The sequence below is a fragment of the Odocoileus virginianus genome, chromosome 25 (genome assembly GCF_023699985.2).
Source record: "Odocoileus virginianus isolate 20LAN1187 ecotype Illinois chromosome 25, Ovbor_1.2, whole genome shotgun sequence".
NCBI lineage: Eukaryota > Metazoa > Chordata > Mammalia > Artiodactyla > Cervidae > Odocoileus > Odocoileus virginianus.
In genome coordinates, this window is record NC_069698.1 from 17826860 (window position 1) to 17845869 (window position 19010).

Here is a 19010-nt window from a genome sequence, read left to right on the forward strand (position 1 = left end):
AATCCAAGGCGAAACACCCCAAGACACATATTAATCAAATTAACAAAGATCAAACACAAAGAACAAACATTAAAGGCAGCAAGGGAGAAACAACAAATAACACACAAAGGGATTCCCATAAGGATAACAGCTGATCTATCAATAGAAACCCTTCAGGCCAGAAGGGAATGGCAGGACATACTTAAAGTAATGAAAGAGAATAACCTACAACCTAGATTATTCTACCCAGCAAGGATCTCATTCAGATATGAAGGAGAATTCAAAAGCTTTACAGACAAGCAAAAGCTGAGAGAATTCAGCACCACCAAACCAGCTCTTCAACAAATACTAAAGGATCTTCTCTAGACAGGAAACACAGAAAGGTGGTATAAACGTGAACCCCAAACAACAAAATAAATGGCAACGGGACCATACCTATCAATAATTACCTTAAATGTAAATGGGTTGAATGCCCCAACCAAAAGAATGGATACAAAAGCAAGACCCCTATATATGCTGTCTACAAGAGACCTAACTCAAAACAAGGGACACATACAGACTAAAAGTTAAGGGCTGGAAAAAAATATTCACGCAAATGGAGACCAAAAGAAAGCAGGAGTCGCAATACTCATATCAGATAAAATAGACTTTCAAATAAAGGCTGTGAAAAGAGACAAAGATGGACACTACATAGTGATCAAAGGATCAATCCAAGAAGAAGATATAACAATTATAAATATATATGCACCCAACATAGGAGCACCGCAATATGTAAGGCAAATGCTAACGAGTATGAAAGAGGAAATTAATAGTAAAACAATAATAGTAGGAGACTTTAATACCCCACTCACAACTATGGATAGATCAACTAAACAGAAAGTGAACAAGGAAACAAAAACTTTAAAGGACACAATGGACCAGCTAGACCTAATTGACATCTATAGGACGTTTCACCCCAAAACAATCAACTTCACCTTTTTCTCAAGTGCACACGGAACCTTCTCCAGAATAGATCACATCCTGGGCCATAAATCTAGTCTTGGTAAATTCAAAAAAATTTAAATCATTCCAGTCATCTTTTCTGACCACAGTGCAGTAAGATTAGATCTCAATTACAGGAAAAAAATTATTAAAAATTCAAACATATGGAGGCTAAACAACATGCTTCTGAATAACCAACAAATCATAGAAGAAATCAAAAAAGAAATCAAAATATGCATAGAAATGAATGAAAATGAAAACACAACAACCCAAAACCTATGGGACACTGTAAAAGCAGTGCTAAGGGGAAGATTCATAGCATTACAGGCCTACCTCAAGAAACAAGAAAAAAGTCAAATAAATAACCTAACTCTACACCTAAAGCAACTAGAGAAGGAAGAAATGAAGAACCCCTGGGTTAGTAGAAGGAAAGAAATCTTAAAAATTAGGGCAGAAATAAATGCAAAAGAAACTAAAGAGACCATAGCAAAAATCAACAAAGCTAAAAACTGGGTTTTTTGAAAAAATAAACAAAATTGACAAACCATTAGCAAGACTCATTAAGAAACAAAGGGATAAGAACCAAATTAACAAAATTAGAAATGAAAATGGAGAGATCACAACAGACAACACTGAAATACAAAGGATCATAAGAGACTACTACCAGCAGCTCTATGCCAATAAAATGGACAACTTGGAAGAAATGGACAAGTTCTTAGAGAGGTATAACTTTCCAAAACTGAACCAGGAAGAAATAGAAGATCTTAACAAACCCACCACAAGCAAGGAAATTGAAACTGTAATCAGAAATCTTCCAGCAAACAAAAGCCCAGGACCAGATGGCTTCACAGCTGAATTCTACCAAAAATTTAGAGAAGAGCTAATACCTATCTTACTCAAACTCTTCCAGAAAATTGCAGAAGAAGGTAAACTTCCAAACTCATTCTATGAGGCCACCATCACCCTAATTCCAAAACCAGACAAAGATGCCACAAAAAAAGAAAACTACAGGCCAATATCACTGATGAACACAGATGCAAAAATCCTTAACAAAATTCTAGCAAACAGAATCCAACAACATATTAAAAAAATCATTCATCATGACCAAGTGGGCTTTATCCCAGGAATGCAAGGATTCTTTAATATCCACAAATCAATCAATGTAATACACCACATTAACAAATTGAAAGATAAAAACCACATGATTATCTCAATAGATGCAGAAAAAGCCTTTGACAAAATTCAACATCCATTTATGATTAAAACTCTCCAGAAAGCAGGAATAGAAGGAATATACCTCAACATAATAAAAGCTATATATGACAAACCCACAGCAAGCATCACCCTCAATGGTGAAAAATTGAAAGCATTTCCCCTGAAATCAGGAACAAGACAAGGGTGCCCACTCTCACCACTTCTATTCAACATAGTTTTGGAAGTGTTGGCCACAGCAATCACGGCAGAAAAAGAAGTAAAAGGAATCCAGATAGGAAAAGAAGAAGTGAAACTCTCTCTGTTTGCAGATGACATGATCCTCTACATAGAAAACCCTAAAGACTCTAACAGAAAATTACTAGAGCTAATCAACGAATACAGTAAAGTTGCAGGATATAAAATTAACACACAGAAATCTCTGGTATTCCTATACACTAACAATGAGAAAACAGAAAGAGAAATTAAGGAAACAATACCATTCACCACTGTAACAAAAAGAATAAAATACTTAGGAGTATATCTACCTAAAGAAACAAAAGACCTATACATAGAAAACTATAAAACACTGATGAAAGAAATCAAAGAGGACATAAACAGATGGAGAAATATACCGTGTTCATGGATTGGAAGAATCAATATTGTCAAAATGGCTATACTACCCAAAGCAATCTATAGATTCAATGCAATCCCTATCAAACTACCAAAGGTATTTTTCACAGAACTAGAACAAATAATTTCACAATTTGTATGGAAATACAAAAAACCTCAAATAGTCAAAGTAACCTTGAGAAAGAAGAATGGAACTGGAGGAATCAACCTGCCTGACTTCAGACTCTACTACAAAGCCACAGTCATCAAGACAGTATGGTACTGGCACAAAGACAGAAATATAGATCAATGGAACAGAATAGAAAGCCCAGAGATAAATCCACGAGCCTATGGTCACCTTATCTTTGACAAAGGAGGCAAGGATATATAATGGAAAAAAGACAACCTCTTTAACAGGTGGTACTGGAAAAACTGGTCAACCACCTGTAAAAGAATGAAACTAGAACACTTTCTAACACCATACACAAAAATAAACTCAAAATGGATTAAAGATCTAAATGTAAGACCAGAAACTATCAAACTCCTAGAGGAGAACATAGGCAAAACACTCTCCGACATAAATCACAGCAGGATCCTCTATGACCCACATCCCAGAATTTTAGAAACAAAAGCAAAAATAAACAAATGGGACCTAATGAAACTTAAAAGCTTTTGCACAACAAAGGAAACTATAAGCAAGGTGAAAAGACAGCCCTCAGATTGGGAGAAAATAATAGCAAACGAAGCAACAGACAAAGGATTAATCTCAAAAATATACAAGCAACTCCTCCAGCTCAACTCCAGAAAAATAAATGACCCAATCAAAAAATGGGCCAAAGAACTCAACAGACATTTCTCCAAGGAAGACATATAGATGGCTAACAAACACATGAAAAGATGCTCAACATCACTCATTATCAGAGAAATGCAAATCAAAACCACAATGAGGTACCATTACACGCTAGTCAGGATGGCTGCTATCCAAAAGTCTATAAGCAATAAATGCTGGAGAGGGTATGGAGAAAATGGAACCCTCTTACACTGTTGATGGGAATGCAAATTAGTACAGCCACTATGGAAAACAGTGTGGAGATTTCTTAAAAAGCTGGAAATAGAACTTCCATACGACCCAGCAATCCCACTTCTGGGCATACACACCGAGGAAACCAGATCTGAAAGAGACACATGCACCCCAATGTTCATTGCAGCACTGTTTATAATAGCCAGGACATGGAAGCAACCTAGATGCCCATCAGCAGACGAATGGATGAGGAAGCTGTGTTACATATACACCATGGAATATTACTCAGCCATTAAAAAGAATTCATTTGAGTCAGTTCTAATGAGATGGATGAAACTGGAGCTCATTATACACATATATATGGAATTTAGAAAGATGGTAACAATAACCCTATATGCAAAACAGAAAAAAAGACTCAGATGTATAGAACAGACTTGTGGACTCTGTGGGAGAAGGCGAGGGTGGGATGTTTCAAGAGAATAGCATCGAAACATGTATATTATCTAGGGTGAAACAGATCACCAGCCCAGGTTGGATGCATGAGACAAGTGCTCGGGCCTGGTGCACTGGGAAGACCCAGAGGGATCAGGTGGAGAGGGAGGTGGAGGGGGGGGACCGGGATGGGGAATACATGTAAATCCATGGCTAATTCATTTCAGTGTATGACAAAAACCACTGCAATGTTGTAGAGTAATTAGCCTCCAACTAATAAAAATAAACGGAAAAAAAATAAAATAAAATAAAGTAGTCCAAATCCTTGTTCATTTTGTCCAGAAACAGCAGTTAGAGTAGGATTCACGCAGTAAACCTGTTCTTTGAAGATCTGCAATTTGGTTCTCTAAGTTTAATGAATTTAGACAGTTTACATGAGACATTTGGCTAAAAGCCCTGAATTTTTCAGATGTTTAACTAAGATCAGCTCATTCACTGTGGGCTAGGGGGCTTCATGTCTTGATTTCTAAAGAAAAGGAATATAATTGCTGAAATCTTTGGACATTGAAGCCTAGAATTTTATGTCAGCCCCAATTTTTCTCTAATTACATGCACAAATCTCTCCTTACTGGTTTAGGAAATGCTTGGCTGATCCATATTTCACATGCCTGCCTATGAGCTCCATCAGGTCATACCTAGAGTGACAAAGGCCTTTGAAGAGTTTATCTTAGTAAACCCAGAGTAATTGAGTGTTTAACCTGGAGGCAAATACTGGCTTCTCAGGTTAGAATTGGAACTATAGAGATAAATCATTTGACTTAAGAATTTAGGATCTATCTATTGTCAGGAAGTAAACTTCATTCACTGCAGACAACAGGAGACACCAAGGTGAAGGGCAATCCAAGAACACTCTCAGGGGAAGCATCTGTTTGAATCCCCAGTAGTTCAAATCTAAAAGCCATTGAGAGAATTGTTTCAGCAGATGTTGATTGCCACCAGAGATCAGAGACAGATGATCTCTCAGGTAGCAGAAGTCAATACTTTGAACTTTTGAAATTTTTCAATATTACATGAGATGCTTAAGAATTTCTTAAAAGTATTCACCTTGTGCTCTATTAAGAAGTAACTCTATGACTATCCAGGAAATAAAGTACAAACAAACAACTTTTCTGTTACTTTCAGACTCACATAATACAATATAAAATTAGGTTATCTGATGTATATGTTCAACAAAGCAATAAAAAAATTGGTGGATAAGACTAAATATACATCCTAATATGGATACAGGTCTTTTAAATGTTCAAAGAGATTTTAAATGTTAAACTTTGTGTTTTATATATACTGAATTCCTACTTTATTTATTAAAGGTTATAGAAATTCTTTTGAAAGTGAATTTTTAGCACTTGGAACACAATTTTCCAAAAAAGCCATATTAAGAGGTAAACAAGTCAGAAAGACTTATTCAATATACTAGGGATACTGTATATTTACAATAAAAATAATGAAACAAAAGTATTAAATTCATTCTATTAGAAATCAACCAAAAAAGTACATAACTTTAGTAAGCTTGGTTCCTTGGTTTAATCAATACTGATAACTAAAAAATTAAAGAGTTTGAGAATTTCATTATCTGCTGAGACAATTCTGATTAGACATCAAGAAAATGGTTCCCTTGTATGTTTGGTAAAGATTGCTTCAAATATGTGGGCAGTTCCAGACCAATGGCTAGCAAATGAAAGGGAAAAAATAATGGGAGTGGACTTGAACCATGGCATATACAACTGTGATCGAAAAAGAATCATAGGACAGGAATGAGTCTAATTATTAGCCATCCCACACATCAAGTGATAGGACTGGCTTGGGACAATCTCAACTGCCTATGCCAAAGTAGTTGGGGCTGGTCACTGGCTTCAGCAACTATGGGAAAAGCTTCAGGCAATGTGCCATCACAAATCTGAAAATAGGGGATATTCACAAATCAACTGGAAAAGTTTTAGAAACTGATTTTTACTAAGCTTCCAGGGCTCACTGACACTATAGGCTGGCTCAGTCATTACTCATTTGTTTTTTAGTCTGAGTTATATCATTAATCTGTGTACTTAATTTGCCTTGCAAAGTGAGCCTGTTGGAATTAGAGAAATTATTAAAGTTATTTCATTAAACTGAAAAGTGGTTAAGGCAAAATGAACCTGGCCTAGTAACCTTAATATTTACATTTTCTCCTTTACTGTCATCAATTTTCTGTCCTAATGTCATTTTATCAGAGAAACTCTGATTATCCTGTCTAAAGCAGCAGCTCCCTCACACTTCCTCAAGCAAGATGCCTTGCTAAATCTTTACCTGTTTGTTTATTAAGTGAAATTCCACACTAGAATGTAAGCTCATGAAGTCAGGGCTTTTCTTTCAACTTTGGAACCTCAGGTCTTAGAACAGTGCCTAGTAAGTTATATAGGCACTCAAATAATTGTTGAATGAATGAATGATGCATTATAGAGAAAACAGTTCCTGCTAGAGACTATGTATAATGTATTTACATAGAACCTCCTCACTCCTGTATGCCATTCCAAAATCATAGTTGTGATTTTTCTTCACATAAATCTGGATGGATTATTTTCACATGTGGAAATGGTTGCACTACCCATCTGTCTGAAACGGGTGGCTAGAAAGTGTCAGTTCTTTCATTAAACTTTGATGTAACATTAACTGAGGTTATAAAATCTTCCAGAATTTTCTGATTTTTGAGTATATAGCTTTTACTTTGTGAAGCTACATAAAACATAAGCTATGTACTGATCCTAAGAGAGTAAAAAATATCTACATTATTTATTTTGAGCCCATGCTTAAATTATATTACTATATGAAGGACATTGATTAGATATTTACTTATTTTTTCATTCAGATATAAATTACACAAGTATTATATTACTTATCAACATAATATAATTATCTTTTTTATCACACAAAAGTTTTTAGTTCTTGAGAAATTCTACAGAACTAAGGCTTATGTTTTCTACCGTTTATATTCTTCAAATGGGGTTATTCTGAACCAGAGTATTCAACCACTTAGCCTTTAATCATTCATTTTAGCCACTTTTTCTTTCTTGTCTTGCAAATTAAATTACATAAGACAAAGTGGCAGAAAATCTGTCATTAACTTGGCAGAGTCACAAAGAAAAAATAGAGAATAAATTATTATGTAAAATAAGATTTCTTAACACATAATGCCTGAGATAAGTTTTCATTTGGTTTTATCTTCTAAAAATTAAATAGGTGTTAATTTGACATGGGCAATGTGACACAAGGCAAAACTTTTCATTCAATATAATAATCCACTTGGTAATTATTCAGTATCCAAGTCTATAACATAAATAAAAAGAAAAAAACTAATTAATGAAGGATATAACCAAGAACACAAAATTTGGTTTTCTCACATTTCCCAACTCAGTTTATGTGGTAATTATACCACTAAAATGAATTTGGGGACTTGAGAACGGGATTGAGTTTACATGTCACAGTATATAAATTAGATAAGTCTATATTTTCCCTAACTTAATCTTGTTTAAAACAGCAAATTGAACACTATTATCTTGGAATTTTGGATCCCATAAATTCAACATACAAATATATGTGTGCATTTAAAGTGCACACATATATATGTGTAATATTTAAAGTGAAATTTCATATGAAAAAGATTAAAAATTATTTATTTGAAAACAGTCTCACCAATAACACCCCACTTCTGACATTAAAAAATACAGCAATTATTAGTTCAGTGCAAAAAATAGGAAAATGCATAATTACACTCTGAAAGTTACATGATGTGTAACTAAAGAGGCGATTCATTTTTTCATTTGTTTTTCTCAATAACAAAAACTTTGATGTTTTAAATTTGTAGAGCTAAATACTCTAATCATATTCATTCCAAGTAAAATCCAGGGTCTTTTAAGATGGTTTGCGACCTTAGGTATGCAACCACAAGTAAGCTTCAAGACCTTTCTTCAAAACCTGCTACAACATATACTACTATATCATAAGTCAGATGTTATATCATTTAATAACCAGTCAAATATTTACTTAGTTTTTAAGGTGTTATTTTCCTCATAAAGTATCTATAGCAGTGGTTCTCAAAGTGTTATCCAAGTATTTCTGGGTGTCCTTAAGAGCATTTCAGGGTGTCTGCAAGACTGAACTACTTTCATTGTAATATTAAAACTTTATATCTTTCTCATTCTCACATCTCATGAATGTACAGTCAAATTTTTTAAAGGTTACAGGATGCACAATAATATTGTAAAATAAAGTGTCAGTGTTTGGAATTTCTGCATAAGTCAGTAGTGAGAAGTAAAGAGAAATAACTAGAAGTGTGTATTTTAAAAAATGTCCAATTTCCTACCCAATATTCTTATGGAAAAGATAAAACACACATAAAAGTCTGTATTATTATCTCAGCTGACCCTTTCCTTTAGGCATACTATTGAAGATACAAGGAAGGAAAACTCAGGATATACTTAAGGCAGTATCAAAAGCAGCAAGATCAAATCTCTGATACATTTTTTTAAGTGGTGAAACTAAGGGTTTTCTCAACTTCTCAGATATTCCCTCCAGTTTGTGTGTGTGTGCGTGCGTGCACGTGTGTGCACGTGTGTGTGCGTGTGTGCACGTGCGTGTGCGTGTCTGCACGTGTGCATGTGTGTGTGTGTTCAGTTGTGTCCGACTCTTTGCAACCCCATGGACTGTAGCCTTCCAGGCTCATCTGTTCATGGGATCTTTCTGGCAAGAATACTGGAGTGGGTTGCCATTTCCTTCTCTAGGGGTTCTTCCTGACCCAGGGATCGAACTTGCATCTCCTGCATTGGCAGGCATATTCTTTACTACTGAGCCACTGGGGAAGCCTCAGTTTAAGAATCTTTAAATATAGAATTAGTGGATATAATTTCTACTTCTCTTCTGCTCTGTCAACCACAAAGATGTTTTAAAAATGAGAACAGCAGACACCCTACATCCATTCAGTGTCATTGGATCTAATATCGCCCAAGATTTCTTAGTGCAATTACAATCTCTACCTAAAGGCAATAATTTTCAGAGAAGCAGTCGAAAGGTTTACTGCACTGAGGCACTGAAAGCTATTCCTGAAATGTGTTAAGTGTGACTAAAGTAACGTGACTGGTAAAAAAGATGAACAAGAATGTGTTTATCCAAAAAGAATGCCTTGGCACGCTGTTTTAAACGGTGAACTTGTTTTTCTGAAATAGCCATAATCATAGCATGCTAAATCTAATAAATACGGCAGATGTCTAAGCTGAATAATACTGTTTTTGGTTAGGAAAAAAATAGACTTTACAAGAAAGTACTATTTTCCTTATTTATTAACTATTAGCTTACTGAGACTACAGATTTTATCTTAGTCAAGTCTGCTTCTCAAAGTACTATATGCTTAAAGAATTTGAGTGATAGTACAATTTATAATCCAGTGATAATTTCAAAGGAGAAAATTCTCAAACATTTTGGGCAGTAGCAGTGTTCCTGCAGTAATCACACACTCCTAAAAAGACAGCTTAGTATGACAACACTCATTTACTTGCTTCAGTGTATTTGTTTAAAAAACAAAATAGCAGTCCTATTACTTTATAATCATACTTCATATTTGACATAAATTATAAAATTATTTTACTGAACAAGGCTTATTATGGGAAATTAAATCAAAGATGTCTAAATGATTCCAGAAATGTAGATGCAAATTACAGCTTCTCAGAGGGAAGTCAGGACCACCACAGATATTTTGAGGAGTTCTAAGAAAATAAAAGGATGAACACTGAAGAACTCTAAGTAACTATTCATTGGTAGTGAATGAGCCCATTTGGATGCTGTGATTTTGAAGAATCATCTGGGCATGAAGCATCAATGCAGAGATCCTGCTGCATTTTTATTTCACAAATACTAGGGAGGAACTTTGGCACAGCAACACTGTTCTTTTAATAAGTTTGAAGAAGTGATCTTGAGGACCCTTTGGTTCTGAAAAAGTAACAATCAGTAGAAATAAAGCTCTGAAAGTTGAAAAGCTATATTCTGCAGAGAGAAGATGATTTAGATTTTAATGAATCTTTCAAGTTTCTACAAGAGAAATTGTTTCCTGGAGTATCCTGGTGCAAGAGTCCAGAACCAACCACCCCAAAATATGTCGCTTTGGGATGCGAATGTTTTGGAGTCAAAGGCAATCAAGACCCTCCCAGTTCAAGAGAAACTTCTGCCTGAGCAAGTGAGTGGAAGTCACTCATTGTGTCCGACTCTGCGACCCCATGGACTATACAGTCCATGGAATTTTCCAGGCCAGAATACTGGAGTAGGTAACCCTTCCCTTCTTCATTGGATCTTCCCAACCCAGGGATCAAACCCAGGTCTCCCACATTGCAGTGGATTCTTTATCAGTTGAGCCACCGGGAAAGCCCCTTAGCTACCCTAAAGAATTTATATCAGAGGGAGAGTCCTTTCTTTGAATGAGATTTGTTAGCAGAGATAAATTTTATCTGCATGGCCCATATGTATGGTAGAGCAAACATCTAGTTGCCCAGCATCTACTCTTAACCTTGTGAATTAGTGTTCTTCCCTTTGAAGTCCCAGGCTCTCCTTAGCTCAAGGAGGCATGTATACCTCATTTTGCCTTGCTGTCTTTGACCCTCTCATATATGTGGTATTCCCATGCATATGAAATTAAATTTGTTATTCTCCTGTTAATCTGTCTTATGTTGATTTGATTATTAGACAAGCTAAAAGAAGCTTTGAAGGGTAGAGAAAAATTCTTTCTCCTTAACACTGGAAATCAAGACTAGTACTGAGAATAAGCGTGCTCACATTTAAAAATGGGATATGGAATACAGTTTAGAAGCTAAATGAATTACCAAAAAATAGAACATCTCACACAAAGGCTTTTATTCACAAATAGCTTTTATTAGAAACGGAAAAATGTTTTGGATAAGGTGATTTTTGTAACAGGGACAATGCCAGCAAGAATGACACTTTTCATGGAGTATGTTAAAAGCTCATATAGTATCAGAAGATTATGAGGGGTATCTGTAGAAGGCACAGTTATTGTTGTTGTTTAGTCGCTAAGTCATATCTGATTCTTTTGCCACCCCACAGTCTTTAGCCCAGCAGGGCTAAATCTCTGTCCGTGAGATGTCCCAGGCAAGAACACTGGAGTGGGTTGCCCTTTCCTTCTCCAGGGGGCCTTCCTGGTCCAGGGAACAAACCCACATCTCTTGCATTGGCAGGTAGATTCTTTACCATTAAGCTATCAGGGAAGCCCAGAATCCATAGTAGTGAGTAAAATAAAAACCATTTCCCTCTGGATAGCAAATATATTATTGTCTGCTGCATATGTTGTCCCCTGTAATAATAATTTAGTCACAAGAATGCTTTGCTGCAGCATGTTGGCTAATTAATTTTTCTGGTCAAAGAAGGAGCACTAAAAGACACTATCAAGATACTTACACCCCCAAAATGTGTAATTTTTTCACATTTTCGGAGCTGTGTAGGAGAACTCACTGTTCTAAACTTAATCAACTAGCTGCAAGATATAAAATTTTCTTACATTTTTCTTGCTCTTAATCTAATGAAGTAAGAACAGCAACATTTTTATGCAGAACAGAGTTTCTAAAAACACAGATTCATGAACAGAGGTAATCTACTACAGAGCATAACTGAACACAGGAAATACAAACAAGGGTGAGTTATTAGGAGAGTTCTAACTTCTAAATCAACACATCTAGGGACATATCTGGGGCACTCAGCTTCTTTCTGTGGTTCTATCACTAGTTTTACTTGTAGATGAAATTCAACCTTGCATATTGAACTCTTTTAGAGTGACATATAGTTGCCATATGACAATCTTAGAGGTTAATAGCTATTGAGATTCATGATGCCTGAAAAGAATGAGAATCTTTTGTTTGTTTAATCAGGGATAAACTTCTAGAATTAAGAAGAAAACAGCAGAAGTTGACTGTCTTTTTAAAAAAATCTTTCATTCTCATGGCTAGTGAAGATTTTGGTACATTAATTGCCTAATTGTTTTCCATGTAGTTTGTTATCACTTTTTATTTTCATATATAAAGGCAACCATGATGAAAAGATGAGTAAATAAGATTTAGATGCATGAAAATCTCGTTGCCTTTTTGGGGAAAATCATTAAACCAACATATGAAATTTCAGAATTAATATCATTACTCACTTAATGGACAGTGATCATCTATTTTCCCAGAATGAGGAACAATATTTTATTTTTAAAGGATAAATCTCATTTGGGGGAAGATACAGTTGACAAAGGGATTCCTCTGTGGCTCAGTGGTAAAGAATTTGCCTGCAATGCAGGAGATGCAGCAGACGTGGGTTCCATCCCTGGGTCAGGAAGATCCCCTGGAGCAGGGCGTGGCAACCCACTTCAGTATTATTCCCTGGAGGATCCCAGGGACAGAGGAGCCTGGCTGGCTACAGTCCATGGGTTTGCAAAGAGTCTAACACTACTGAAATGACTAAGCACGCAAGCATGCACACATAATTAACAAAGCATTTGGGATGTGGCTTCTATTTATTTGTTAGTCAACATAAGGCAAGTTGTTAAATATAAAAGAATAAAAAAAGAAAGCAAGTTACTCACTCTTGTTGTGTAAGCAGCTTCTGGGTCATCTTCTAGAACCCGTGAAAGTCCGAAGTCAGAAACCTTACACACCAAATTACTATTGATCAAGATGTTGCGAGCAGCAAGGTCTCGGTGAACATAGCCCATGTCTGAGAGGTACTTCATGCCAGATGCTATGCCTCGAAGCATCCCTACCAGCTGGATAACTGTAAACTGGGCATCATGTTTCTGAGAAATAGTTCAAATGAACAGTTGAGCTGTGTTGCTATTCCCTGAGACATATCTTGATTACATGTTCATATACTGAATTGTAGAGCCTATATATTGGTTTTAAGTACACAAGGCTAACAAGATATACAAGAGTAAAGCAAAATAGGATAGTAGCTACAATACTTTGTAGCTAGAAGTTGCCTAATATTCTTTAACTTCAGGTTCAAAACCAGAACTTTGCTGGTCTTTTGAGGAGACAAACTCCTTCTCAGAAACTTTAAGGTCAAGAATAACAAAATAAAAAGGATCCTCTGGCTGTTTCTCGTGTTTATTGGCTTGACTGAATGTTTTTTCTTCCTTTTTGTTTTCATGTGCTTTATTAACGACTTCAAATAAGGTAACTTGAGTCTTTCATTATAAAAAATAGCTCAACATTAGTCAAAAATATTTACTGGGTATATGTGTTTTTACCCAACCTTGAGTTTTAGGTCATAAAATTGAAAGTAATAGGAGATAAATTCAGAGTACTAGATTTAGAAAAGTTTCCAATCTGTCTGGATTAAAATAGAAATATACAGTTTATACAATAGATAGATGATATCTAGATAGATGTATGCATATATACATAGATATATAAAAATTTAATGTCTAGTAATTTTTTAAAAAGCAATAATTTAAAAGGAATACTTATTAAACTTTAAAAGAATACTATTAAATATTTTAATTACCTGAGTTGTAAAATGTTTGTTTTTGAAATATGTCTATGAAAATAATTGCTACTAAAATCGTTGTCTCACAAATATTAAAATAAAGAATATAATTTCTCATTCATACAAAAATTAGAATTTTCTCCATGATTACAAATTATAGTATATGTTTTATCTACCTATCTATCTATCTATCCTTATCTCATAGTACTAAAAGCACCCTGAGAATAGGGTCTATGTCTTGATTTTTTATTTTTTTTCATCCTTGTAGTGACTGATGATTGACAGAGTATTGTATTCCACATAACTTCTGAATTTCTTTGAATATAATATGTATTGAAATTATTAAAACAATGTTTATAAATATAAACAGTTGAATTTATATGTAAATATATCTTATACATGTATATATGTATGTAAGCTAGTTATGATAAGTAATGATATCTTTGGATTGAGACTACTTAGGCATTATATCACATGCTTAGGTTCTGAGAGGACAGTACTATGTAAGAGAGAGAAGGTCTTTGATCTTATAGTAGATGGAAGTTGCTTTAAATAAAGAAATGAATGTTTCTGTCTATACCAATTTTATTTATGTCTCACTTTAGAAACTTTAACTTTTTGTTTTAACTAATGTGAATCTTGTCTGAATAAAAAAACTGAAGAAAATTACACAAACTTATTTTAAAAATAGAAACCATCAACATTTGGATGCTACAAGATAAAGATGTAATTTTACAATCTTCCTTTTACTATTTAGTGCCAACCACGTCAATTTTCTTAAAAGTTTGATTATCTAATGGGCATCATAATAGAGGTTGTCACTATCATTTTCAACAATTTATTCCATATATATATATATATATATATATATATGTTTGTAGATAGATAAAGATAAGGTGGAGATATATAAATGTACATAAAAGATCTACTTACACGTAAGAAACTGTCCAAGGAACCATTCTCCATGTATTCTGTGACAATCATAACAGGTTTACCTAGGTTTAGATAAATAATAAATGCATAATCATCAGTAGAGTTCAACAAATATCATGCAACACACACGATACATTTTGATATACGTGATGAATTAAAAAACATAAGTTTTTCTCTGTCCTCCAAAATTTGCAAAGTTGCACTTAAAAAGAAAACTAGTTTTCAGTAGAAAATGAAGCAAAAAAATGGAGAAAGATTTGTTTTCAGAAAAAGGGCCTATAACCTATATGATATGTAAATTAGCTTCTCTGACATGGTTTTCCTTAAATCAAATGATGCACTGTCTTTATTCTAATTGCATTTTATTTTAGCTGATATACAAAATCAAGTATTTCTGTCTTTAAGACCAAATAGAGCCCAAAATTCCACAACCATTTACACTTTACACAGATATGTACAGAGCTATATACTAGGTGTTTGCTCTTGGGCTGATTATTCAGAAGCAAGTAAATCAAAGTCCCTACATTCATGGATCCTACATATAAATTGGCAAAACATTTAAGACTAATAATTACAACCATTTTAATTCATATTCATTTAACACATTAAAAGTTATAAAATCCATACTACCTTTAAAAGAAAAATAAAATTAAAATTGCTGTTGGCAGTACCTTATTATAACCATTTGAGAAATATGGGTCTTAAACAACATTAAACATTTTAACAAGCATTTAAATGTCATTATACCTACTTCATTTGTATAAAGTGCTAGTTTAACTATTTTATATATACTAACACTAATTATTGCCATTTTCACTTTTTACATGAAAAAAAACCTGAAATATACAGAAGGTAATTAATTTAATGTCTCATAGATAATAAGTTATAAAGCCAGAAGTTGCAACTTGAATATGTTATGCTGTTACTGCTGGAAACGTACACTGAGGGAAATATTTAATATATGAAAAAGTGCTAGAAAAATGCACAGAAGTGCTAAGTATGCTGATACTTAGATCTGCAAATAAAATAAATCTTCAGCTATAGGTAATAATTGAGGTAGTTGTTGGGTGTCAGTTTTATGGAACATTCTGAATTGAAAGAATAACTGAAGACTATAGCACTTAAAAAAAATTATTACAGTAAAATGTAACTCCAGTTTCAAAGCCTACCCATATTACCACAGCATAATTCACTTTGTTTATCTTTGCTTCCTTTATATACTGCTTTAAATATAAATCTGTTATGTTATGAAAAGAAAAAAACTCACTTATTTTCCAAGTCCAGAAGACCTGAGTTAAGTTTTGACTAAGCATGAGAGACCTTGAGCACATAATAGATTTTCAACATTCATGTACACATAATTGTAGGGCATGCATAATTTTTTTCATGTGTTTCTTCTACATCATCATTTGTTTGCCATTTTGATGCCAGAAAATAGCTGTCTTTCCTTGTTTTTCCTTTCATTAGTGAAACTCTTAATTCATACTGGTTGTGAAGCATGGCTTAGTACCAGGAAGATTATACTTACTATATTTAGTATGTGATTATATCCCAAGCTATATATCTTATTTATTTAGAGGTGAGGAATTATTTCAATTCTGTAAAATTTGTTAGATTTTCATATATGTACAAATCAACTGACACAGTGATTTATTGTCAATTAAGGCTGATATGCAGATGACACCACCCTTATGGCAGAGAGTGAAGAGGAACTAAAAAGCCTCTTGATGAAAGTGAAAGAGGAGAGTGAAAAAGTTGGCTTAAAGCTTAACATTCAGAAAACTAAGATCATGGCATCTGGTCCCATCACCTCATGGGAAATAGACGGGGAGACAGTAGAAACAGTGTCAGACTGCATTTTTTTGGGCTCCAAAATCACTGCAGATGGTGACTGCAGCCATGAAATTAAAAGACGCTTTCTCCTTGGAAGGAAAATTATGACCAACCTAGATAGCATATTAAAAAGCAGAGACATTACTTTGCCCACAAATGTCCGTCTGGTCAAGGCTAAGGTTTTTCCAGTGGTCATGTATGGATGTGAGAGTTGGACTATAAAGAAAGCTGAGCGCCGAAGAAATGATGCTTTTGAACTGTGGTGTTGGAGAAGACTCTTGAGAGTCCCTTGTACTGCAAGGAGATCCAACCGTCTGAAGGAGATCAGTCCTGGGTGTTCACTGGAAGGACTGATGCTGAAGCTGAAACGTCAGTACTTTGGCCACCTCATGTGAAGAATTGACTCATTGGAAAAAACCCTGATGCTGGGAGGGATTGGGGGCAGGAGGAGAAGGGGACGGCAGAGGATGAGATGGCTGGATGGCATCACCGACTCGATGGGCATGAGTTTGAGTAAACTTCGGGAGCTGGTGATGGACAGGGAGGCCTGGCGTGCTGTGATTCATGGGGTCGCAAAGATTTGGACATGACTGAGCGACTGAACTGAACTGAAGGCTGATTTAGTCGTATATTTTGGGTAACATATCAGACACATTATACATCTCTTGGTGTACCACTGTTATGAAGTTTTTTAAGCTAAATATTAATAAAATTTTCCACACTTTCAAAAACAAGAAACAACCTGATAATGCCTGAAAAGTTATTTTAGTCAAAATTGTGAGCGTCCAGTCTTGCTTCTTCAAAATTTTAACTAAACTTTGATTTAACAATATTCAGGAAGAAACAGAAAATTCAACATTTTCTTGGAAACTTCTCTCTCTTCTGAACTGGTAAATCAAATATCTAAGGACTGATTGCAGAGAACTAACCTGAAGTGAAATAAATGAACAATCAAATAAACGAATGAAACCCTGCACATGCATGTTTTCCCTACTTCACGGTAAGTTTCTATGTTTCTTCCTTAACAAATTCTTAGAAGAATAGTATGCTCATGAAACTCAATGCAGCTCTTGAACATGGTCACTGCTTCTTACAGTAAACTCTCACTTACAGTGGCCAGTTACTATATTTGTATATTCTCCAGACCTTTGCTTATCACTCTTTTCCTTCTGGCTCCCAGCCCTATGACCATTTCATTTCTCGTTAGCATGCCTGGTAAAATGTTTGGCAAGGGAAATAAAAGTAGCTCAAAAATCAAACCAGTCAATTAAGCCAAAGCCCCATGACCATTCAGAAATCAGATCAGGCTGCATTTAGCTCTGTAATTTAGGTATTTGTAAACACTACAGTTAAGTTGAGTAAGTCTGAAAATGTGCTTTGCATTAAGTTCAAAGATTCAGCAAACACAAATGTATGACAAAAAGTAAACAGAATCACAAATATTCTACCTTGGAAAGGAATATCTTCACTTACTTTTCTTGTGATTTTGATTATGATAAACAGTAAAAGGAAAAGAAACTGCAATAGTGGTAAGAACTAGTTCTAATATGTGTTAAATGTAGCTGGAAATTATTTATAAAATACCAGCTCAACTGCACTTTATTTAATGTATTTCTATCAAAGTTTGCACATTTTTTCATGTGTATTTTGATTTAGAAATGACATTACCAGTTTCTTCAAAAGCTGCTGTCATTAACTTCCTCAGAGATCCTTAATAACATCTGAATATACATTAAAAAATCAATGAAATTATTGTTGTTTGGCTGAAATGAAACTCCATCAAGAATCAGCAAAATGAAACGCAGTGGAATTTTGCTTTTGTTCTTCAGTTGACATGAGTATAGATAAAATCATGATCTTTCATAATTAAAGGGTTAAGGGAAGCACAACAGTCGCTTACAATGAGTTCATTTCCCCAGTGGCTCAGAGATATTACTAATCATTTTGTTTGCTGACAAAGGAAATGTAATTCAAAATGTCTAAGAATTTCAAGTTCAGCACTATCTATTTCACCACCTTCTTAATCAAATATTCTACAAAAAGGAAGCAGGATAATGTTATAAATATATAGCCAGACATAGACTTTTTATTATAATTATCAAATAAATGTGGTTTTAGACTAAAATAGTTTCAATCAAAAATGAAAAGCATGTATAAATGATTTACATATTACAAATTATTGAAATTTAATTCATTTAATAGGAAATGCAATTAATTGCTATTAACAGTAATTGTGTCTTACACACTCTGTCTTGCTTTCAAGACTTATACACTCTCCAACATATACATGTGATTACAAAATCAAAGTCTGTGACCTTAGCAGTCAGTATTCAGTATTCACTTAATCAGAATCAGAGTGGAAGAAAAAGAGCATAAACAGGAGAAAGAAAATTGAAGAAAATTGACAAAATATGCCTCAGCATTCTTGGAAAGGATGATTTGAATCACCTTTGATTAGAAAGAAAATGTTTTGGTT

The 19010-nt window shown here is 34.4% G+C and overlaps 1 protein-coding gene across 2 annotated transcripts in view; it reads right to left on the bottom strand.

Annotated features, from left to right (window-relative positions):
• Positions 1 to 19010, bottom strand: part of EPHA3 (EPH receptor A3) — a 392317-nt gene that overhangs the window by 33221 nt on the left and 340086 nt on the right. For both annotated transcript variants that reach the window (XM_070455042.1, XM_070455041.1), the window contains exons 12-13: positions 14702 to 14763; positions 12867 to 13076 (exon numbers count right to left, since the gene is read on the bottom strand). In XM_070455042.1, the coding sequence (XP_070311143.1) occupies positions 12867 to 13076; positions 14702 to 14763 (272 nt within the window). The remainder of the gene's footprint in view (positions 1 to 12866; positions 13077 to 14701; positions 14764 to 19010) is intronic.